Here is a 23,446-nt window from a genome sequence, read left to right on the forward strand (position 1 = left end):
AAAAGTTACCTTCATCACTTGAGGTCTTGGTAATAAAGGTAACTGGTCACAGAGTGACCTTCTCTCAAGTATGGGCCTCGTGTGCATTTATAATGTATAGTAAGGACATATTAAGGTGGGCAGAGGAAACGTTACAAGGATACGCTCAAAGCCTCCCTGATAAAGTGCAACATCCCCACTGACACCTGGGCGTCCCTGGCCAAAGACCGCCCTAAGTGGAGGAACTCCATCCGGGAGGGCGCTGAGCACCTCGAGTCTCATCTCCGAGAGCATGCAGAAATCAAGCGCAGGCAGTGGAAGGAGCGTGCGGCAAACCTGTCCCACCCTCCCTTACCCTCAACGACTGTCTGTCCCACTTGTGACAGGGACTGTGGTTCTCGTATTGGACTGTTCATCCACCTAAGGACTCATTTTAAGAGTGGAAGCAAGTCTTCCTCGATTCCGAGGGACTGCCTATGATGATGATGATGATAACTAACAAGAAAATAATGACGAAAACTTTATTAGATAATTCTACAAACATTAGTGTTGGATCAGATCACTTCAGTTCAGTACAACACGCTGGGCCAGAAGTGTTGACTGGTGCTGCCCTGCCCGACACTGCAGGCGTCTCGATGTTCACATCAAGTGGAGATTAACATGTGACTGAGTCCTCGCGGCTTCACCCCGCTCTCGCTACATCACCGATGTCAATACTGTTTACCCTTAATCCCACCCTGTATGGACACCATTCTAGGCTGGGGCCCAGTGTGTCCGCACCATCTGGCCCCCCTCTTAATCCATCCCTGGGTGGGTAGTCCGTGATAGGGGAGGGAATAAATGGGCTGTGGGAGGGGATTAAATGGGTGGGTAGTCAGTGATAGGGGAGAGTGTACATGGGCTGTGGGAGGGGATTAAATGGGTGGGTAGTCAGTGATAGAGGAGTGTGTACATGGGCTGCGGGAGGGGATTAAATGGGTGGGTAGTCAGTGATAGGGGAGTGTGTACATGGGCTGTGGGAGGGGATTAAATGGGTGGGTAGTCAGTGATAGGGGAGAGTTTACATGGGCTGTGGGAGGGGATTAAATGGGTGGGTAGTCAGTGATAGGGGAGTGTGTACATGGGCTGTGGGAGGGATTAAATGGGTGGGTAGTCAGTGATAGGGGAGTGTGTACATGGGCTGTAGGAGGGGATTAAATGGGTAGGTAGTGTCAGTGATAGGGGAGTGTGTACATGGGCTGTGGGAGGGGATTAAATGGGTGGGTAGTCAGTGATAGGGGAGAGTGTACATGGGCTGTGGGAGGGGATTAATTGGGTGGGAAGTGATAGGGGAGTGTGTACATGGGCTGTGGGAGGGGATTAAATGGGTGGGTAGTCAGTGATAGGGGAGGGAGTAAATGGGCTGTGGGAGGGATTAAATGGGTGGGTAGTCAGTGATAGGGGAGAGTGTACATGGGCTGTGGGAGGGGTGGGTAGATGCCAGTAGCAAGTCTCCAAAATCAACTCAAAATGTCTACTGGAAAATCAAATCCAGAGCTTTCGACATTTGAGGTCCCAGGACTAATTTTCCGACACATGTCAGCCACTGTCACTCAGCCTCTGAAAATAAGGCTCTGTGCCTAAATGCAGGAATCTTTGTCTCCTGCATTCAAATAGTGATAGTCTTTCCAGGTGATCCCACCTCCAAGTTAACCCTTTCTGTGTTCCCACTTTCAGATAAACATGAATCAATAACACAGTCGATGCAAATGAATAAGAGACTTGTCATGTATGTACATGCTGTTTGTAGCCACCAGATGGTGTCATTATTGGAGGCCACTGAACAGCACACACATGGTGCTGCTCTGGTATAAAAGGCCAGCCATTTTATGAGTCAGGCACTTTGGGCCAAAATAAAACAGAAGCAAGGTCGTACCTTGCTTAGGTAAACAGTACTCAGTGTGAACCTTTATTGCATACATAACAAGACTCAACCACTCCAACCATATATTACAGAATAAACAAAGAATGCAAAGATTCAAATGCAGACTTTCACGGGCCATCACAGGACATGGGCATGATCCTGGAAGTACCAAGAGGATGCTGGGCACAGAGTAGGAAGCTGGATACAGAGAGGGTGGAGAGAGGGTGGGGGAAGAGGAGAAAGGGAAATCTGGCCGAGGATCCAGTGCAACAACAACCTGTGTTTATATAGCGCCTTTAACATAGAAAAATAGGTGCAGGAGTAGGCCATTTGGCCCTTCGAGCCTGCACCGCCATTCAATAAGATCATGGCTGATCATTCCTTCAGTACCCCTTTCTTGCTTTCTCTCCATACTCCTTAATCCTCTTAACCGCAAGAGCCATATCTAACTCCCTCTTGAATATGTCCAATGAACTGACATCAACAACTCTCTGCGGCAGCGAATTCCACAGGTTAACAACTCTCTGAGTGAAGAAGCTTCTCCTCATCTCAGTCCTAAATAGCCTACCCCTTATCCTAAGACTGTGTCCCCTGGTTCTGGACTTCCCCAACATCGGGAACATTCTTCCAGCATCTAACCTGTCCAGTCCCGTCCCGTCAGAATCTTATACATTTCTATGAGATCCCCTCTCATCCTTCTAAACTCCAGTGTATAAAGGCCCAGTTGATCCAGTCTCTCCTCATATGACAGTCCAGCCATCCCTGGAATCAGTCTGGTGAACCTTCGCTGCACTCCCTCAATAGCAAGAACGTCCTTCCTCAGACTAGGAGACCAAAACGGAACACAATATTCCAGGTGAGGCCTCACTAAGGCCCTGTACAACTGCAGTAAGACCTCCCTGCTTCGATATTCAAATCCCCTAGCTATGAAGGCCAACATATCATTTGCCTTCTTCACTGCCTGCTGTACCTGTGTGCCCACTTTCAGTGACTGATGAACCATGACACCCAGGTCTCGTTGCACCTCCCCTTTTCCTTGTCTGCCGCCATTCAGATAATATTCTGCCTTTGTGTTTTTGCCCCCAAAATGGATAACCTCACATTTATCCAATTATACTGCATCTGCCATGCGTTTGCCCACTCACCTAACCTGTCCAAGTCACCCTGCAGCTTCCTAGCGTCCTCCTCACAGCTCACATCGCCACCCAGTTTAGTGTCATCTGCAAACTTGGAGATATTACACTCAATTTCTTCATCTAAATCGTTAATGTATATTGTAAATAGCTGGGGTCCCAGCACTGAGCCCTGCGGTACCCCACTAGTCACTGCCTGCCATTCTGAAAAGGACCAGTTTATCCCGACTCTCTGCTTCCTGTCTGCCAACCAGTTCTCTATCCACATCAACACATTACCCCCAATACCATGTGCTTTAATTTTGCACAACAATCTCTTGTGCGGGACCTTGTCAAAAGCCTTCTGAAAGTCCAAATACACCACATCCACTGGTTCTCCCTTGTCCACTCTACCAGTTACATCCTCAAAAAATTCCAGAAGATTTGTCAAGCATGATTTCCCTTTCATAAATCCATGCTGACTTGATCTGATCCTGTCACCGCTTTCCAAATGCGCTGCTATTGCGTCCTTCATGATCGATGTTGTGTTCCCAGCCTTGGTCCCCCTGGAGCCATGTCTCCCTTATGTCAATCACATCGTATCCATTAACTGCTATCTGCGCAGTTAATTCATCCACCTTATTCTGAATACTCCTCGCATTGAGGCACAGAGCCTCCAGGCTTGTTTTTTTAACACACTTTGCCCTGTAGAATTATGCTGTAATGTGGCCCTTGGTGCGAGTTAAGATACGGGTCAGCGAGCACAGTGAGTGATGGGTGAGCCGGACTGGGTGCGAGTTAGGACACGGGTTAGTGAGCACAGGGGTGATGGGTGAGTGGGACTCGGTGCGAGTTAGGACACGGGTCAGTGAGCACAGGGGTGATGGGTGATCAGGACGCGGTGCGAGTTAGGACACGGGTCAGTGAGCACAGTGGGTGATGGATGAGCGGGACTCGGTGCGAGTTAGGACACGGGTCAGCGAGCACAGGGGGTGATGGGTGAGCAGGACTCGGTGCGAGTTAGGACACGGGTCAGCGAGCACAGGGGGTGATGGGTGAGCCGGACTGGGTGCGAGTTAGGACACGGGTCAGCGAGCACAGGGGGTGATGGGTGAGCGGGACGCGGTGCGAGTTAGGACACGGGTCAGCCGAGTTTTGGATGACCTCAAGTTTATGTAGGGTAGAATGTGGGAGGCCAGCCAGGAGTGTGTTGGAATAGTCAAGTCTAGAGGTAACAGAGGCATGGGTGAGAGCTTCAGCAGCGGGTGAGATACAGGGAGAAAAGGAAATTCAAGTTCTGCCTCTCGGCCACTGGTCAATAAACAACACAAATAGCAGACAAGTATCAAATGTAAAATATCGGGGAAAAAAGATTAAAGAATTGCTTCCTTCCGCAGTTCGTTTTAATGAAGACATTTCACCGGATAAACTCAAATAGAAATGTTCATAAGCCATTAGTATAGATTCTTAAGACAGTGTAAATTCTGTGGGGGCGGTGGGAGAGGAACACAATTATATTGCACAGCACTTTTGGTTTGAATTTGCAAATTCTCCTTTTTTTGTCCCTTGTTGTCAGTGGGTCACGATACTCTCCTGGGGCCAAGGTGACTACGCTCTGCCCAATGTTGGTGCATCCAGCCTCCAGCCATGGCCTGAGTCCTTACCAGAGCCACGGAGCACAGTGGGAAAGGAAAGGAAGGGGAAATCAAGCCCGTTTCCTATATTCCATGGCACCTCGACCAGGCCAACATCCGCAGCATTGAAGCACGGATCACGCTGGGCGGGCCACATTGTCCGCATGCCAGACACGAGACTCCCAAAGCAAGCGCTCCTCTGGGAACTCCTTCACGGCAAATGAGCCAAAGGTGGGCAGAGGAAACGTTACAAGGACCACCCTCAAAGCCTCCCTGATAAAGTGCAACATCCTCACCGACACCTGGGAGTCCCTGGCCAAAGACTAGTCCGCCCCAAGTGGAGGAAGTGCATCCGGGAGGGCACTGAGCACCTCGAGTCTCATCGCCGAGAGCAAACCTGTCCCACCCACCCTTTCCCTATGATGATGATGATGATGATGATGATGATGATGATGAAATGGTGCATTGTATTGGATTCACACTGCAAATAAATACTGCTCAAGGGAACAGTACAGAAGGCCAGCTAAACACACACCAGAAATATTCATCGATACTACTTCATAATCCAACATGGAAGGAAAATCAACACAGACACACAAGACTGATTGATGACCAGTGCATCAGTGAAGTGCACCATCACGCCAATACCCATCCACCTCGTTACGATATGATGCAGTGTCACGAACAGTTTGCCCTGACGGAGCTGGGGGATTCATTTTATATGAATATTTTTGGAAGAAAATAATTCAGGAGCTGCTTAGATCCAGGGTCGTTCCCCACTAAGGGGCTCTCCTTCTCCATCAACCTCCCAGCTGCCACACAAATGGTTCACAATCGACCAACGTCCCGAAGAATCCATTCGATGCCCTCGAGAAATCCGACAAGGGATTCTGCGTCAGTATCACGTGCCTAATCAAAGAGGTAACCGGGACACGGAGACAGCTGTTAGTGCACACACTCTGATGGCAAAGATACACTCTTTTAATCCCTTGACAATCAGCATCATTTGGAACCTGCCAGCAATAACTGTCTTTTTTCACCAAGGGGGACTTGACAAGGTGGATGCAGAGAGGATGTTTCCACTGATGGGGGAGACTAGAACTAGGGGACATAATCTTAGAATAAGGGGCCACCCATTTAAAACTGAGATGAGGAGAAATGTCTTCTCTCAGAGGGTTGTAAATCTGTGGAATTCGCTGCCTCAGAGAGCTGTGGAAGCTGGGACATTGAATAAATTTAAGACAGAGATAGACAGTTTCTTAACCGATAAGGGAATAAGGGGTTATGGGGAGCGGGCGGGGAAGTGGAGCTGAGTCCATGATGGGATCAGCCATGATCGTATTAAATGGCGGAGCAGGCTCGAGGGGCCGTATGGCCTACTCCTGCTCCTATTTCTTATGTTCTTAAAAGCAAATTACTGCAGATGCTGGAAATTTGAAATAAACACAGAAAATGCTGGAAATACTCAGCAGGTCAGGCAGCATCTGTGGAGAGAGAAACTGAGTTATGATCAGGACCCGCTGAGTATTTCCAGCATCTGCTGCCTTTATTTCTCCCCAGGTAACTGTAGTAAGACAGTTGCTTCATCCCTCATATAAAACACTAGTTTGTTCCAGCTGGAGTATTGTGTCCGATCCTGGGCTCCACGTTAGAAAGGATGTGAAGTGCTTTGGAGAGGGTACAGCAAAGATTTAGGAGAATGGTTCCCGGAATGAGGGATTACGTGGATAGACTGGAGAAGCTGGGGTTGTTCTCCTTGGAGCAGAGGAGGCTGAACAGAGATTTGATAGAGGTGTTCAAAACCATGAAGGATTTACATAGAGTAAACAAAGAGAAAGGTTTCCATTGGCTGAAGTGCCGATAACCAGAGGACACAGATTTAAGACGATTGGTAAAAGAGCCAGAGGTGACATGAGGGAAAACTGTTTTACGCAGCAAGTGGTTAGGATTTGGACTGCACGGCCTGATAGGGTGGGGGAGGCAGATTCAATAGTAGCCTTCAAAAGGGAATTGGGTAAATACTTAAAGGAGAAAAGAAATGCAGGTTTATGGGGAAAGAACTAGTGGGACTAACTGGATCGCTCTCCAAAAGAGCCGGTGCAGACTCGATGGGCCGAATGGCCTCCTTCTATGCTGTACTATTCTATCAAATCTCTGATCTCCGTAGAATTTTAAAAAATGTATTCTCAGGATGTGGGCATCGCTGGCAAGGCCGGCATTTATTGCCCATCCCTAACTGCCCCTTGAGAAGGTGGTGGTGAGCCGCCTTCTTGAACCGCTGCAGTCCGTGTGGTGAAGGTGCTCCCACAGTGCTGTTAGGGAGGGAGTTCCAGGATTGTGACCCAGCGACAATGAAGGAACGGCCGATATATTTCCAAGTGACTGGGAGGGGAACGTGGAGGTGATGGTGTTCCCATGCGCCTGCTGCCCTTGTCCTTCTAGGTGGTAGAGGTCGCGGGTTTGGGAGGTGCTGCCGAAGAAGCCTTGGCGAGTTGCTGCAGTGCATCTTGTAGATGGTACACACTGCAGCCACGGTGCGCCGGTGGTGGAGGGAGTGAGTGTTGAAGGTGGTGGATGGGGGGCCAATCAAGCGGGATGCTGTGTCCTGGATGGTGTCGAGCTTCTTGAGTGTTGTTGGAGCTGCGCTCATCCAGGCAAGTGGAGAGTATTCCATCACACTCCTGACTTGTGCCTTGTAGATGGTGGAAAGACTTTGGGGAGTCAGGAGATGAGACACTTGCCTCAGAATACCCAGCCTCTGACCTGCTCTTGTTGCCACAGTATTTATGTGGCTGGTCCAGTTAAATTTCTGGTCAATGGTGACCCCCAGGATGTTGACGGTGGGGGATTCGCCGATGGCAATGGCGTTGAATATCAAGGTGAGATGGTTCGACTCTCGCTTGGTGGAGAGAGTCATTGCCTGGCACTTATGTGGCGTGAATGTTACTTTCCACTTATCATCCCAAGCCTGAATGTTGTCCAGGTCTTGCTGCATGCGGGCATGGATTGATTCATTATCTGAGAAGTTGCGAATGGAACTGAACACTGTGCAGTCATCAGTGAACATCCCCACTTCTGACCTTATGATGGAGGGAAGTTCATTGATGAAGCAGCTGAAGATGTTTGGGCCGAGGACACTGCCCTGAGGAACTCCTGCAGCGATGTCCTGGGTCTGTGATGATTGACCTCCAACCACCACAACCATCTTCCTTTGTGCTAGGTATGACTCCAGCCAGTGGAGAGTTTCCCCGATTTCCATTGACCAGTTTTACTCGGGCTCCTTGATGCCACACTTGGTCAAATGCTGCCTTGATGTCGAGGGCAGTCACTCTCACCTCACCTCTGGAATTCAGCTCTTTTGTCCATGTTTGGACCAAGACTGTAATGAAGTCTGGAGCCGAGTGGTCCGGCTGGAACCCAAACTGAGCATCGGTGAGCAGGTTATTGGTGAGTAAGTGCCGCTTGATAACACTGTCGACGGCACCATCCATCACTTTGCTGAGGATTGAGAGTAGACTGATGGGGTGGTAATTGGCCGGATTGGATTTGTCCTGCTGTTTGTGGACAGGACATACCTGGGCAGTTCTCCACATTGTCGGGTAGATGCCAGTGTTGTAGCTGTACTGGGACAGCTTGGCTAGAGGCACGGCTAGTTCTAGACCATTACAGATACAGCTGTGACGTCCAAAATCCGGAAACCTCGGGACTGAGGCTGTTCCGGATATTTCCAGATTTCGGAACATCTTTGCCTGGGCCGAGGAAGGTAGGTAGGGGAGGTTGGTCGGGCCGAGGTGGGGGGAGGTCGGGCAGCTGGAGGCAGGGGAGTCTGGATTTCGGAACATTTTTCTGGATGACCCCGTCATAGATCGGCCCGGTGTCCGGATTCCGGAACTCTGGATTTTGGACGTCACACCTGTGCTCGCTTTGGTATTACAGATTTACTTAACTAACTGAACTTAAATTCCCCAGCTGCCCTGGTGGGATTTGAACCGACGTCTCTGGATCATTAGTCCACTCCTCTGGATTACTGGTCCAGTAACATAAGCACTGTGCTACCGTTCCATTAAAATCTCTGTAAAATGGAACAGTTCATTCTCCTGCAACAAGCAAAGGGACACCTCGGAACGTCCCTCTAACCCAGGACATGTCTCCCAGTGATGAACTCTCTGAGCATTGGTGCAGGAGTGTGGTACCAGAGCAGCTGGTCGTGTGATTTCGGTGTAATAGCTTGATTCAGGAACATCACAAGGGTAATGTGTACTTACCAGCCAAGGTCTGTCCAGCAGGCTTAACTGCAACTGGTGAGATACATAAACACAAGGTATCCGTTGGACATCAGGCTGGGAGATACAGCACAAGACCAGGAGTGGGCGGCTTGGAGAGCCCAGAGCTGGGTCCATCATAGCCTGAATCTGAGACAGCTCCTCTTGTCTCTTGTGCTCTGAGGGGGGGGGGGAAAGAGTACGAGATAAATACATCCCAATCAAAGAATGTTATGCTTTACATGGTATTGCACAAAGGCAGTTATGCTAAGATGCAGCATTGCCAGCTGAACCCCGGACACATATCATCATCACCATAGGCAGTCCCTCAGGATCGAGGAAGACTTGCTTCCACTCTAAAAATGAATCCTTAGGTGGCTGCACAGTCCAATACGAGAGCCACAGTCCCTGTCACAGGTGGGACAGACAGTGGTTGAGGGAAGGGGAGGGTGGGACAGGTTTGACGCACGCTCCTTCCGCTGCCTGCGCTTGGTTTCTGCATGCTCTCGGCGATGAGACTCGGGATGCTCAGCGCCCTCCCGGATGCACTTCCTCCACTTAGGGGCGGTCTTTGGCCAGGGACTCCCAGGTGTCGGTGGGGATGTTGCACTTTATCAGGGAGGCTTTGAGGGTGTCCCTTGTAACGTTTCCTCTGCCCACCTTTGGCTCATGACTCATCGACCTGGGAGTTAACGCCCAGACATTCATGCTCTGTGTAGTATGTCGCAAGACTGTCTTAATTCAAACCAAACTAATGCTGAGAACACTATGAAATGCTGTACTTTATAGATTAGAGACTTGATGCTCCAAGTTAAAACTATGCCAGGAAGAGCAACAATTACACAAGTTTGGTTCGAACGTTTGTTGGAGCGGTGCGGACTGCGAGGTGAGGAATGGGAGACTCATTTAATACTCAACCTCGCACTGCACCAGAAACGGTCCAGTGTCGGCAAATGTCAAGTGACACATGTACTCGTATAGAGCACTGCCTCAGTGTCAGCACGACCCAGCCCACACTGCGATATGTGTGCGCACTGGGTCCGTGCAGCAGAGCAGGTCTCCAGTCGTCCTGTGTTAACCCTTGCCACTGGACCAAGACCTCGCTCTGTCAAGCCCCGTGTGGTGGCTGGTGTGCAACGGTCACCCCACGTTAAAAACATCCACGCACAGGCATCTTCCACCCTTCAGGATGTAGTTCGGGATCTGGAATATTGGGTCCTTCATTGAAACACCTGGGAACTCATCCCTTTTTGGCGTGGAAGCAAGTCATCCTCGATACGAGGGACCGCCTATGAGGACAACGACTACCTGGGAATGACAAGGTGATCTCACCTGCCCGCTCAGGGTCAGGATCAGCAGGAGGCCAAATGTAGAGCTGGGCTGTCTGCTGCAGGGACATCCGCAGTTACCATGGAGACATGCAGGGGCTTGAGCAGACACTGGAACCTCAAACTAACAAACAGGCAGACGCTGCAATCTCACACTGGACTCAGAAAATGGACGTTGATTGCGTAATTGTCAAACTATCTAAAAAGCCGCTAGCGGACACGGAAGAATGTTGTTGATTCCCCGGTATTACGCGGCTTCTCTTGCAGTTGTTGCGCGGTGAAGATCATGTCTGTTGTACCCCGTGGTGGACGGAATCCCCACTGCGACTCCGGGAGGAGCTCTTCAGCCACAGGGAGAAGACAGTTGAGGAGGATTCTAGCGATTACTTTCCCAGTGGCCGACAGGGAGATTCCTCTGTAGTTGCCGCAGTCGGACTTGTCCCCCTTTTTAAAAAGATGGTCATGATTACGGCATCCCAGAGATCTCCAGGTATTGACGACTCCTTCCAGAATCCCCAACATCGAAGCACTGACCACCTCCGCTGGGCAGGGCCACATTGTCCGCATGCCCGACACAAGACTCCCAAAGCAAGCGTTCTACTCGGAACTCCTACATGGAAAGCGAGCCCCAGGTGGGCAGAGGAAACGTTTCAAGGACATCCTCAAAGCCTCCTTGATAAAAATGCAACATCCCCACCGACACCTGGGAGTCCCTGGCCAAAGACCGCCCTAAGTGGAGGAAGTGCATCCGGGAGGGCGCTGAGCACTTCGAGTCTCATCGTCGAGAGCATGCAGAAATCTAGCGCAGGCAGCGGAAGGAGCGTGCGGAAAACCAGTCCCACCCACCCTTTCCCTCAACGACTATCTGTCCCACCTGTGACAGGGACTGTGGCTCCCGTATTGGACTGTTCAGTCACTTTTAGAGTGGAAGCAAGTCTTCCTCGATTCTGAGGGACTGCCTATGATCATCATCATAGGTGCTCCCTCGATCGAGGATAACTTGCTCCCACGCGTTCACAGATGTTTCAATGAAGGACCCGATGTTCCGGTCCTGAACTCCCAATTGAAGGGTGGAAGATGCCTGTGCGTGGATTTTTTTAACGTGGGGTGATCGTTACACACCAGCCACCACACGGGCTTGACAGAGCTAGGTCTTGGTCCAGTGGCAAGGGTTAACCAAGACGACTGGAGACCTGCTCTGCTGCACGGACCTAGTGCGCACACATATCGCAGTGTGGTCTGACCCGTGCTGCCCCTGGGCCCTCGCCTCTTCTGGGCCCCACACCCTCATTCGCTGCTCCTCTGACACGATCTCTCGCCGCACATCCGCCCCGACCTTCCCGCTCCTTTGCTGTACCTGGGCCCCATCGATGTTCCTGCCCACACTCCAAACGGCGGCCTGGGTTTTAATGACGTCACCCACTCGCCCTCCTTGAAGCCATCGCGCACTTGTAGCAGTCTGCTCTTTTATCCTCACGCCCTGCAGTGGGGTCCTCTCGCAGGTCGGGGTGGCCTATGATGATGATATGATGATTACACGGCTGTGGCAAGGGTGCGCTGCATGTTCACATCCCGTCACTGCACCAAACACCCGCAGCAGCCACGTTCCCTCAGTGACAGGACACCAGCAACCCAATTTATTATTTAAATGGAGAAAGATTGCAAAGTGCTGCAGTACTGCGGGACCTGGGGGTACGTGTGCATGAAACACAAAAGGATAGTATGCAGATACAGCAAGTGATCAGGAAGGCCAATGGAATCTTGGCCTTTATTGCAAAGGGGATGGAGTATAAAAGCAGGGAAGTCTTGCTACAGCTATACAGGGTATTGGTGAGGCCACACCTGGAATACTACGTACAGTTTTGGTTTCCATATTTACGAAAGGATATACTTGCTTTGGAGGCAGTTCAGAGAAGGTTCACTCGGTTGATTCCGGAATGAGGGGGTTGACTTATGAGGAATGGTTGAGGAGGTTGGGCCTCTACTCATTGGAATTCAGAAGAATGAGAGGTGATCTTATCGAAATGTATAAGATTATGAGGGGGCTTGACAAGGTGGATGCAGAGAGGATGTTTCCACTGATGGGGGAGACTAGAACTCGAGGGCATAATCTCAGAATAAGGGGCCGCCCATTTAAACTGAGATGAGGAGGAATTTCTTCTCTCTGAGGTTGTAAATCTGTGGAATTCACTGCCTCAGAGAGCTGTGGAAGCCGGGACATTGAATAAATTTAAGACAGAGTTAGACAGTTTCTTAAACGATAAGGGGATAAGGGGTTATGGGGAGCGGGCGGGGAAGTGGAACTGAGTCCATGATCGGATCAGCCATGATCGTATTAAATGGCAGAGCAGGCTCGAGGGACCGTATGGCCTACTCCTGCTCCTATTTCTTCTGTTCTGATGAAAGAGACACACTAACTTCTCCTGGCTTCAGCATTTGCCACGTAGATGAAGCCATCCACCGCCCTGCAAACGTTCTGGACCTGAGGAATGATGCGGTAACGTGGCCCCTGCCTCTGTGCACCCTCTGGTTCCATATCAGCAACTCCTTCCTGCACAAAGAGCTTATTAATGGCTGCGCTCTCCTCCATTCTCGCGCTCTCTCTTTCCTTCCTGAAGGAGACGGAGATAAAAATAAAAGCTGTTAATGTATTTAGTATTACCCGATTTATTTACAGCACATGACCAGGCCATGCGGCCCAACAGGTCTATGCTCCACACATAAGAAATAAGAGGAGTAGGCCATGCGGCCCCTCGAGCCTGCTCCACCATTTAATACGATCATGGCTGATCTGATCATGGACTCAGCTCCACTTCCCTGCCCACTCCTCATAACCCCTTATCGGTTAAGAAACTGTCTATCTCTGTCTTAAGTTTATTCAATGTCCCGGCTTCCACAGCTCTCTGAGGCAGCAAATTCCACAGAGAAGAAATTTCTCCTCATCTCAGTTTTAAATGGGCGGCCCATTATTCTAAGATCAGGCCCCCTAGTTCTAGTCTCCCCCATCAGTGGAAACATCCTCCCTGCATCCACCTGGTCAAGCCCCCTCATAATCTTATACTTTTTGATAAGATCACCTCTCATTCTTCTGAATTCTAATGAGTAGAGGCCCAACCTCCTCAACCTTTCCTCATAAGTCACGAGCCTCGTCCCACATTACTTCATCTCACAATTAAGATTATTCAACGTTATCTATTTTTTTTTTTGTTGCAAGAACCATCTGACTTGCTGTGCCCGAGTGATGCCCATTACTGGGGTGATGAGATCCGAGCAGTCGTGCAGCCAATGCTGTCCTCCCAAAAGGGCTGTGAAAAAGGAAAATATACTGTCAGGGAGAATTAGCTCACAATTCCATTTCGCTGCGGCTGACTCCCAGGTAACCAGAGATAAAAAATCACCGGCTGACAGATTAAATGGCATCTGTCCGACGGACTGACAGCAGAAAATTGATCGCTGACACCAGAAGCATTATTTAGTCAGCAGTTGCTCCCAGGCGATGTTAAAGCCTGCTGATACACACATCTCAGTATTGGGCTGGCAATTCAAACGGCCAGGTTACACCATCGGGGCCTCCACAAAGACACAGGTGTGGATTCTAACCAACTGCACAAAAACTTCTTTTAAAAGGGAGATAGATAGATTTCTAGACAAAAAAAGACATCAAGGGGTATGGGGAAAAAGCAGGAATATGGCGTTGAGATAGAGGATTAGCCATGATCATACTGAATGGCGGTGCAGGCTCGAAGGGCCAAATAATAAAAACATAAGAAATAAGAGGAGTCAGCTATTTGACCCCTCGAGCCTGCTCTGCCATTCAATAAGATCATGGCTGATCTGATCATGGACTCAGCTCCACTTCCCTGCCCGCTCCCCATAACCCTTTACTCCCTTACCATTCAAAAATCTGTCGATCTCCACCTTAAATATATTCTATGTCCCAGCCTCCACAGCTCTCTGGGGCAGAGAATTCCACAGATTTACAACCCTCAGAGAGAAGAAATTCCTCCTCATCTCAGTTTTAAATGGGCGGCCCCTTATTCTTAAACCATGCCCCCTAGTTCTAGATTCCCTCACGAGGGGAAACATCCTCTCTGCATCCACCTTGTCGAGCCCCCTCAGTACCTTATATGTTTCAATAAGATCATCTCTCATTCTTCTGAACTCCAATGAGTATAGGTCCAACCTACTCAATCTTTCTTCATAAGTCAAGCCCCTCATCAACTACTGCTCCTATTTTATATGTTTCTCACCTACAATACCAATGTCTTTCCAGAGTGAAGTCAGACTGGAGCCAGTCTAGTATGAAAGAAGTTCTAAAGCAAAATACTGTGGATGCTGGAATCTGCAATAAAAACAGAAATTGCTGGAAATCTCAGCGGGTCAGGCAGCATCTGTGGAGAGAGAAGCAGAGTTAACGTTTCGGGTCGATGACCCTTGGTCAGAACTGGAGAGTGTTCGGAAAGAACGGATTCTTAACAAGCACTGAAAGGGGGAGGGGAAGGAAGAGCGAAAGGGAAGGTCTGTGATAGGGTGGAAGGCAGGAGAGATTAGAGAGACAAAGGGGATGATGGGCCGAATTCAAATGGTAATGCCAGGAGTTAGAAAAACATTAGTCGAGATAGGGTGTGAAGGGCGGGATAATGACCAACTGCCATAGAAACATAGAAAATAGGTGCAGGAGCAGGCCATTCGGCCCTTCGAGCCTGCACCGCCATTCAATGAGTTCATGGCTGAATATGCAACTTCAGTACCCCCTTCCTGCTTTCTCGCCATACCCCTTGATGCTCCTAGTAGTAAGGACTACATCTAACTCCTTTTTGAATATATTTTGTGAATTAGCCTCAACAACTTTCTGTGGTAGAGAATTCCCAGGTTCACCACTCTCTGGGTGAAGAAGTTTCTCCTCATCTCGCTCCTAAATGGCTTACCCCTTATCCTTAGACTGTGACCTCTGGTTCTGGACTTCCCCAACATTGGGAACATTCTTCCTGCATCTAACCTGTCTAACCCCGTCAGAATTTTAAACTTTTCTATGAGGTCCCCTCTCATTCTTCTGAACTCCAGTGAATACAAGCCCAGTTGATCCAGTCTTTCTTGATAGGTCAGTCCCGCCATCCCGGGAATCAGTCTGGTGAACCTTCGCTGCACTCCCTCAATAGCAAGAATGTCCTTCCTCAGGTTAGGAGACCAAAACTGTACACAATACTCCAGGTGTGGCCTCACCAAGGCCCTGTACAATTGTCGCAACACCTCCCTGCCCTTGTACTCAAATCTCCTTGCTATGAAGGCCAACATGCCATTTGCTTTCTTAACCGCCTGCTGTACCTGCATGCCAACCTTCAATGACTGATGTACCATGACACCCAGGTCTCGTTGCACCTCTCCTTTTCCTAATCTGTCACCATTCAGATAGAAACATAGAAACATAGAAAATAGGTGCAGGAGCAGGCCATTCAGCCCTTCTAGCCTGCACCGCCATTCAATGAGTTCATGGCTGAACATGAAACTTCAGTACCCCCTTCCTGCTTTCTCGCCATAACCCTTGATCCCCCGAGTAGTAAGGACTTCATCTAACTCCCTTTTGAATATATTTAGTGAATTGGCCTCAACTACTTTCTGTGGTAGAGAATTCCACAGGTTCACCACTCTCTGGGTGAAGAAGTTTCTCCTCATCTCGGTCCTAAATGGCTTACCCCTTATCCTCAGACTGTGACCCCTGGTTCTGGACCTCCCCAACATTGGGAACATTCTTTCTGCATCTAACCTGTCTAAACCCGTCAGAATTTTAAACGTTTCTATGAGGTCCCCTCTCATTCTTCTGAACTCCAGTGAATACAAGCCCAATTGATCCAATCTTTCTTGATAGGTCAGTCCCGCCATCCCGGGAATCAGTCTGGTGAACCTTCGCTGCACTCCCTCAATAGCAAGAATGTCCTTCCTCAAGTTAGGAGACCAAAACTGTACACAATACTCCAGGTGTGGCCTCACCAAGGCCCTGTACAACTGTAGCAACACCTCCCTGCCCCTGTATTCAAATCCCCTCGCTATGAAGGCCAACATGCCATTTGCTTTCTTAACCGCCTGCTGTACCTGCATGCCAACCTTCAATGACTGATGTACCATGACACCCAGGTCTCGTTGCACCTTCCCTTTTCCTAATCTGTCACCATTCAGATAATAGTCTGTCTCTCTGTTTTTACCACCAAAGTGGATAACCTCACATTTATCCACATTATACTTCATCTGCCATGCATTTGCCCACTCACCTAACCTATCCAAGTCACTCTGCAGCCTAATAGCATCCTCCTCGCAGCTCACACTGCCACCCAACTTAGTATCATCCGCAATTTGGAGATACTGCATTTAATCCCCTCGTCTAAATCATTAATGTACAATGTAAACAGCTGGGGCCCCAGCACAGAACCTTGCGGTACCCCACTAGTCACTGCCTGCCATTCTGAAAAGTCCCCATTTACTCCTACTCTTTGCTTTCTGTCTGACAACCAGTTCTCAATCCATGTCAGCACACTATCCCCAATCCCATGTGCTTTAACTTTGCACATTAATCTCTTGTGTGGGACCTTGTCGAAAGCCTTCTGAAAGTCCAAATATACCACATCGACTGGTTCTCCCTTGTCCACTCTACTGGAAACATCCTCAAAAAATTCCAGAAGATTTGTCAAGCATGATTTCCCTTTCACAAATCCATGCTGACTTGGACCTATCATATCACCTCTTTCCAAATGTGCTGCTATGACATCCTTAATAATTGATTCCATCATTTTACCCACTACTGAGGTCAGGCTGACCGGTCTATAATTCCCTGTTTTCTCTCTCCCTCCTTTTTTAAAAAGTGGGGTTACATTGGCTACCCTCCACTCCATAGGAACTGATCCAGAGTCTATGGAATGTTGGAAAATGACTGTCAATGCATCCGCTATTTCCAAGGCCACCTCCTTAAGTACTCTGGGATGTAGACCATCAGGCCCTGGGGATTTATCGGCCTTCAATCCCATCAATTTCCCCAACACAATTTCCCGACTAATAAGGATTTCCCTCAGTTCCTCCTTCTTACTAGACCCTCTGACCCCTTTTATATCGTAAGGTTGTTTGTGTCCTCCTTAGTGAATACCGAACCAAAGTACTTGTTCAAACTGGTCCGCCATTTCTTTGTTCCCCGTTATGACTTCCCCTGATTCTGACTGCAGGGGACCTACGTTTGTCTTTACTAACCTTTCTCTTTACATATGTATAGAAGCTTTTGCAATCCGTCTTAATGTTCCCTGCAAGCTTCCTCTCGTACTCTATTTTCCCTGTACAAATCAAACCCTTTGTCCTCCTCTGCTGAGTTCTAAATTTCTCCCAGTCCCCGGGTTGCTGCTATTTCTGGCCAATTTGTATGCCACTTCCTTGGCTTTAATACTATCCCTGATTTCCCTAGATAGCCACGGTTGGCCACCTTCCCTTTTTTATTTTTACGCCAGACAGGGATGTACAATTGTTGTAGTTCCTCCATGCGGTCTCTAAATGTCTGCCATTGCCCATCCATTTCCCTGCCCACTCCCCATATCATTTGCTTCCTTATCGCTCAATAATCTGTCGATCTGTGCCTTAAATATATTCAATGGCCCAGCCTCCACAACTCTCTGGTGCAGGGAACTCCACAGATTTATAACCCTCAGAAGAAATTTCTCCTCAGCTCAGTTTTAAATGGGTAGCTCTTTATTCTGAGAGTATGCCCCCTCGTTTTAGTTTCCCCTATGAGTGGAAATATCCTCTCTGCATCCAACTTATCAAGCCCCCTCATTATCTTATATGTTTCAATAAGATCACCTCTCATTCTTCTGAACTCCAATGTGTATAGGCCCAATCTACTCAACCTATCCTCATAAGTCAACCCCCTCATCTCCTGAATCAACCTAGTGAACCTTCTCTGAACAGCCACCAATATCCTTCCTTAAATACGGAGACCAAAACTGTACGCAGTACTCCAGATGTGGCCTCACCAATACTCTGTACAGTTGTAGCAGGACTTCTCTGCTTTTATACTCTATCCCCCTTGCAATAAAGGCCAACATTCCATTGGCCTTCCTGATCACTTGCTGTACCTGCATACTAACTTTTTGTGTTTCATGCACGAGTACCCCCAGGTCTCTCTGTACTGCAGCACTTGGTCATTTTTCTCCATTTAAATTATAATTTGCTTTTCTATTATTTATGTAGGTAGAATGTGGGAGGTCAGCCAGGAGTGCGTTGGAGTAGTCAAGTTTAGAAGTAACAAAGGCATGGACGAGGGTTTCAGCAGCAGAAGAGCTGAGGCAGGGGCGGATGGAGGCGATGTTATGGAGGTGGAAATAGGCGGTTTTAGTTATGCCGCGGATGTGTGGCCGGAAGCTCATTTCAGGGTCAAATATGACACCTAGGTTGCAAACAGTCTGGTTCAGCAGTAACAGATGCTCGGGAGAGGGATGGAGTCAGTGGCTAGGGAACACAGATTGTCGAGGTAAAAAGGAGGCTTCTCTCCTTCAAGGTGGACTAACTGATATAGTTAATCGACACTTTGAAGGAGAGAAACCTCCTTTTTGCCCCAACATTTGGCGTCACAAGCAGGATGCAGGCCCTCTGACCTGGGCTATGTGAGAGCTGAATGGCAGTATGTTTTGTACCACCTGCAGCTGTAACATTGACGGGGAAGGAGGTAATCTGTACAAAAGAATTAGAAAGGGTAATGTGTAGAAAAAAGTTATAGCAAACCACGGGAGGACGAAAACCAAGGTTGGGGATAGGTGCATTGCCTGAAAAAGAAGGAACACAACCTAAGGGGGGGAGGACCCAGCGATCGTTAGAGGAAAACTAAGGTGTATGTCTCGAAGCGTGACACGGTAATAACACGGAGAAGCCTTTATTGATCGTGCGTAGCGCAAACAGAGAAGGAATACAACCTAAACAGTGGGGTGGAACCCCAGGATCCTAGGAAAACTGGCCAGTGGGATAAAATGCTAGCTGAGATAAATGGAAAATTAATACAAAGAAAAATGCTGGAAAAACACATTGAATTTACAAAGGACAGCGTGTTTTTATCAAAAGATAAAAATGCGACCTTGAAAGCTGCAGCTGCTAGGAAGAGAAACAAAGATGTTTAGGAAAATGGACTGGAGGAAGATCATCGAAATACAAAACCTAATTTGAAGAAAGGAGATTTAAATTGGCTGTGAAAAAGATATTGGTTCAAATATAAAAACTTACGAGTTAAACCCTACACAGAAGTTTTGTGCTGAGAAAGAGAAACGAAGATGTTTAACTATGGAATAGGGGAAGGTCATAAAAAAAAAAAATTACGTAGTTTGGATTCAAAAGGGGAAAAAAATCTCAGGTATGTGAACTCAAAAGGAAGGAAAAAACTGGGATTAGAGAATTCTTTAAAAAGGTGGAACTGGCACGGAAGTTTAGATTTTGTGCCAAGAGAAATAAAACACAAGATTTGCCCAGTGAACGGGACCATAAAAAACAAAATGCTGGAATGTATACAGCTTGTGTGAAAATTGAATTTCCGTAAACAAAATAGCTATTAAAAATGTGTTGTCTCGTTTTAAATCAATTAAAAAATCTTTGGCAAGTGTTTGAATTGGAAGTTTAGAAAATTGGAGTTTAATCTAAAATGCTGTCTTTCCCAATGAGAAGGTTTTATGATGACAACTTTACTAATGATTTCTGCTGTTTTAACGGATTCCTAATTTCTAAGCAAGTTTTGAAAGCACAAAGACTTGGGAAAAATTTTTCGGATGATTACGCAAAGTCACGTAATGACGTCAGGCCTTACAAACCTGTAAAGGAGTTAAGCTGTTCCATTGACAGCTGTTTCATACTGGACATTATTAATTTGGATTTCTTAATAAAAGAAAGACGACTCACCTGACAGACAGAGGAAATGGTGGGATAGTCAGAATAAAAATAAAACAAACCAAGCCTCTTTAATATTACTCGCCTGCTACAGAGGACAGACAGATACTCAAACAAAACAAATTCAAGAGTTAGAAGCCAAGATAAATAAGCTGGAAGAGATAAAGACAGGACCATCAACTATGGTAATAGAGCCAATGTACCCCACGGTGGGTAAGTGTACTCCACAAACCCAACCTAACAGTAAACCAGACTGGGCTAATGAGTGCGGAGTAGAATGGCCCCCGGCACATGATAATGACTACTTATCAGCGGCACCAATACACACGACCACCATTCCCACCAACGGATGTAGAGCAGCCCACATTACCATACAGGAGGTACCCCTCAGCCCACAGGAGACACAAAAATTCTATTGAATAAGTTACCAACCCCGAAAGCAAAACAGTAGAAATACAGGTAGAAATACAGAATTCTGACAAAAGATTGGAGTAGAATACTGAATGTGACTCAAAAGGCAGGTGAAAGGGTAGGGGAGTACGGGGAACGAAAGTGGATGGAATACAAAGACCACCCTGGGGCCGATGACCCCAACAAAAGTTATACAGCATTCTTGAAAATGTTTAAGGACAGGCTAGGAGAGGCACATCAAAAAATAATTAAGTTAGGATTTAAGATAGGTAGTGGTTACGATGAAGCTTTGGAATGTCAAAGAATTAAAGTCAGAACAAAGGGAGAAGAATAGCAGCAGAGACGAAGGGGGAGGAGACACACCCCTGCGCAGCTCGCCTGATGTTTTAGCTGCAATAAGGGAGGAGGCACAGGAAGGCGAGGCCCACAACAGGCAAAGAAGGGAACACCCTTTTGCAGTATGTGGATGATATCCTTATTGCCTCCAGCACAGAACAACACGCACTAGCTTCAAGTGCAGTGCTAGGAACTCTAGAGTGCAGGATTAAAAATAAATCCTCGGAAGGTGCAGATGGGAAGGAACGAAGTTATATCTAGGATACATGGCAGATGCCGAAGGCAGAAAGGAAGCAATGCAATAAATGCCCAGGCCAGGAACTGTGAAAGGTGTCAGGCAGGTACTAGGGCTATTCAACTATTGCAGAAACGTCGAGATCAGAAAATTGTGGTTGTAAGGTTGAAACAAGCTCTCACAAGTGCTCCAGCCCTGGGATTACCCGACCAGAATAGGCCTTTCCACATCGATACCCACCACAGTAAAGATCATTACATGGGGACAGGCCTAGGCCAGTGGCATAGTAATGTCGGGACACATACCCAGCATACTGTTGTAGAATTGCTTAACACAGGAAGGCTAAAAACGGTATCCGACGCGCAAAGGGCTAGGTGGGAAGCAAGGCTCTTATCCGCCCTGGCCCCCCCCCTCCCCCACAACGGGACGGTAACAATAAAAGACAACTGTAACAACCCTGCAGGTCATTACGCAGGGAAAGGAGCATCAGTGTAGCCTGACAGGAGAAGACGAGGGGAAGTAGTCAGGCTTGAAGAGGCAGACATGGATCTATATGTAGATGGGTCTCGGTGCTATACCAACGGGACACCACGGACGGGATAGGCCGTGGTAGATAGCAACGGACAGGTCAAAAGGGAAGGACGGTTAGAAGGGGGTCCATCAGCTCAAGAGGCTGAATTAGTGGCTCTCACCGAGGCTCTGAGGCTGGCTAGAGGAAAAAGAGTAAACATCTATACAGACAGACAATATGCTTTTGGAGTAGCGCATGACTCTATGATAGCCTGGAGCAGACAGGAATACATGACCTCAGGAGGAGGGCCGATTAAACATGAGGAGATTGTTAAAAGATTAGTGGAAGCCACCTTCCTACCCCAAGAGGCTGAGATCAATGTCAACAGGGGAATGCACGGGCAGATAAAGCAGCCAAGCGAGTGGCAGAGACAGGTACACTGGCCGGTGAAGCCCAAGTCAGAGCATGTACAATCGGGCCTGAGGGAGGAAACATGCTTAACATAGAAACATAGAAAAATTGGTGCAGGAGTAGGCCATTCGGTCCTGTGAGCCTGCACCACCATTCAATAAGATCATGGCTGATCATTCACCTCAGTACCCCTTTCCTGCTTTCTCTCCATACCCCTTGATCCCTTTAGCCGTAAGGGCCACATCTAACTCCCTCTTGAATATATCCAATGAACTGGCATCAACAACTCTCTGCGGCAGGGAATTCCACAGGTTAACAATTCTCTGAGTGAAGAGGTTCCTCCTCATCTCGGTCCTAAATGGCCTACCCCTTATCCTTAAGACTGTGTCCCCTGGTTCTGGACTTCCCCAACATCGGGAACATTCTTCCCGCATCTAACCTGTCCAGTCCCGTACAGGGAGAAGCCACTCCACAGGCAAAGGAGGGGTGGAAGCAGAGGGGGGCCTCAGCAGGATATGGAGGAAAGACGGGAATATGGTGGCCCCGGAATGCATCCAGGGGAGCCCATTAAATTTATACCACGGGAATGTCCAACATGATAAGCTCGATGTCCAGATGCTGGTGGTGGAAGGGAATGGGCAGAGATAGAGGACCACTGTAGAAGGTGCGTGACATGCGCAAAATACAACTTGGGGGGGGGGGAAAGTAAAGATCAGAATGGGATATCATCCCTGACCGAAAGGACCCTGGGAAAACTTAGATAGATTTTACTGGACTGTTACCCAGCAACAAGTGGAAGACATTCTGCCTAGTTATAATAGACTAGTTTAATAGACTAGTAGACTAGTGGGTAGAAGCTTTCGCCACTAGAAATTGTTCAGCAGAAACCGTGGACAGGATCCTAGCAGAATAATGGCACTACAGCTGAACTCAGATCAAGGTACACACTTCACAGGGAAGATAATGAAACAGGCCTGCGCTTTACTAGGGATCAGGCAAAAATATCCCATATCAAAGAGACTGGAAAGGGATGGGTAGACAGGATACCCCGAGTACTAATGAAGCTCAAGGCAACCCCTTGTCAGACGACAGGACTGACACCCTTTGAACTGAAAAAAAGACAGGATACAGAAATGTGTAATGGAACTCTGTCAGCAGTTACATGATTTAAAGACACAGGCTAGAGATTAGCAAATCAAGGACTTCGAGAACGACACTAAAGGAACAGAAGGTCCAAACACCCCAAATAAGCAGTTAGGTGATTACCCCAGAGAGGTCCAGACTGGCACCCAAACAGACTGGACCCTATCAGGTAATAATGGTAAGTTATGGTAGTAGAGTGGACAAGGGAGAACCAGTGGATGTGGTGTATTTGGACTTTCAAAAGGCCTTTGACAAGGTCCCACATAAGAGATTGGTGTGCA

At 48.0% G+C, this 23,446-nt stretch overlaps 1 protein-coding gene across 3 annotated transcripts in view; it reads right to left on the reverse strand.

The window, feature by feature from the left end:
* Window positions 1–1,914: 1,914 nt before the first annotated feature.
* The window catches only part of fbxo4 (F-box protein 4), a 51,560-nt gene continuing 30,028 nt past the window's right edge, over window positions 1,915–23,446 (reverse strand). The window contains exons 5-7 of one of the 3 annotated variants that reach the window (XM_070877147.1): window positions 12,637–12,830; window positions 8,894–9,069; window positions 1,915–5,537 (exon numbers count right to left, since the gene is read on the reverse strand). In XM_070877147.1, coding sequence (XP_070733248.1) covers window positions 5,457–5,537; window positions 8,894–9,069; window positions 12,637–12,830 — 451 coding nt within the window. In that variant the 3' untranslated portion in view covers window positions 1,915–5,456. Of the gene's footprint in view, window positions 5,538–8,893; window positions 9,070–11,575; window positions 11,732–12,636; window positions 12,831–23,446 lie in introns of those variants that run through there. The other 2 variants (XM_070877156.1, XR_011592854.1) reach the window with 2 other exon arrangements.

This window comes from Pristiophorus japonicus, chromosome 1 (assembly GCF_044704955.1).
Source record: "Pristiophorus japonicus isolate sPriJap1 chromosome 1, sPriJap1.hap1, whole genome shotgun sequence".
NCBI classification, from domain to species: Eukaryota; Metazoa; Chordata; class Chondrichthyes; family Pristiophoridae; genus Pristiophorus; species Pristiophorus japonicus.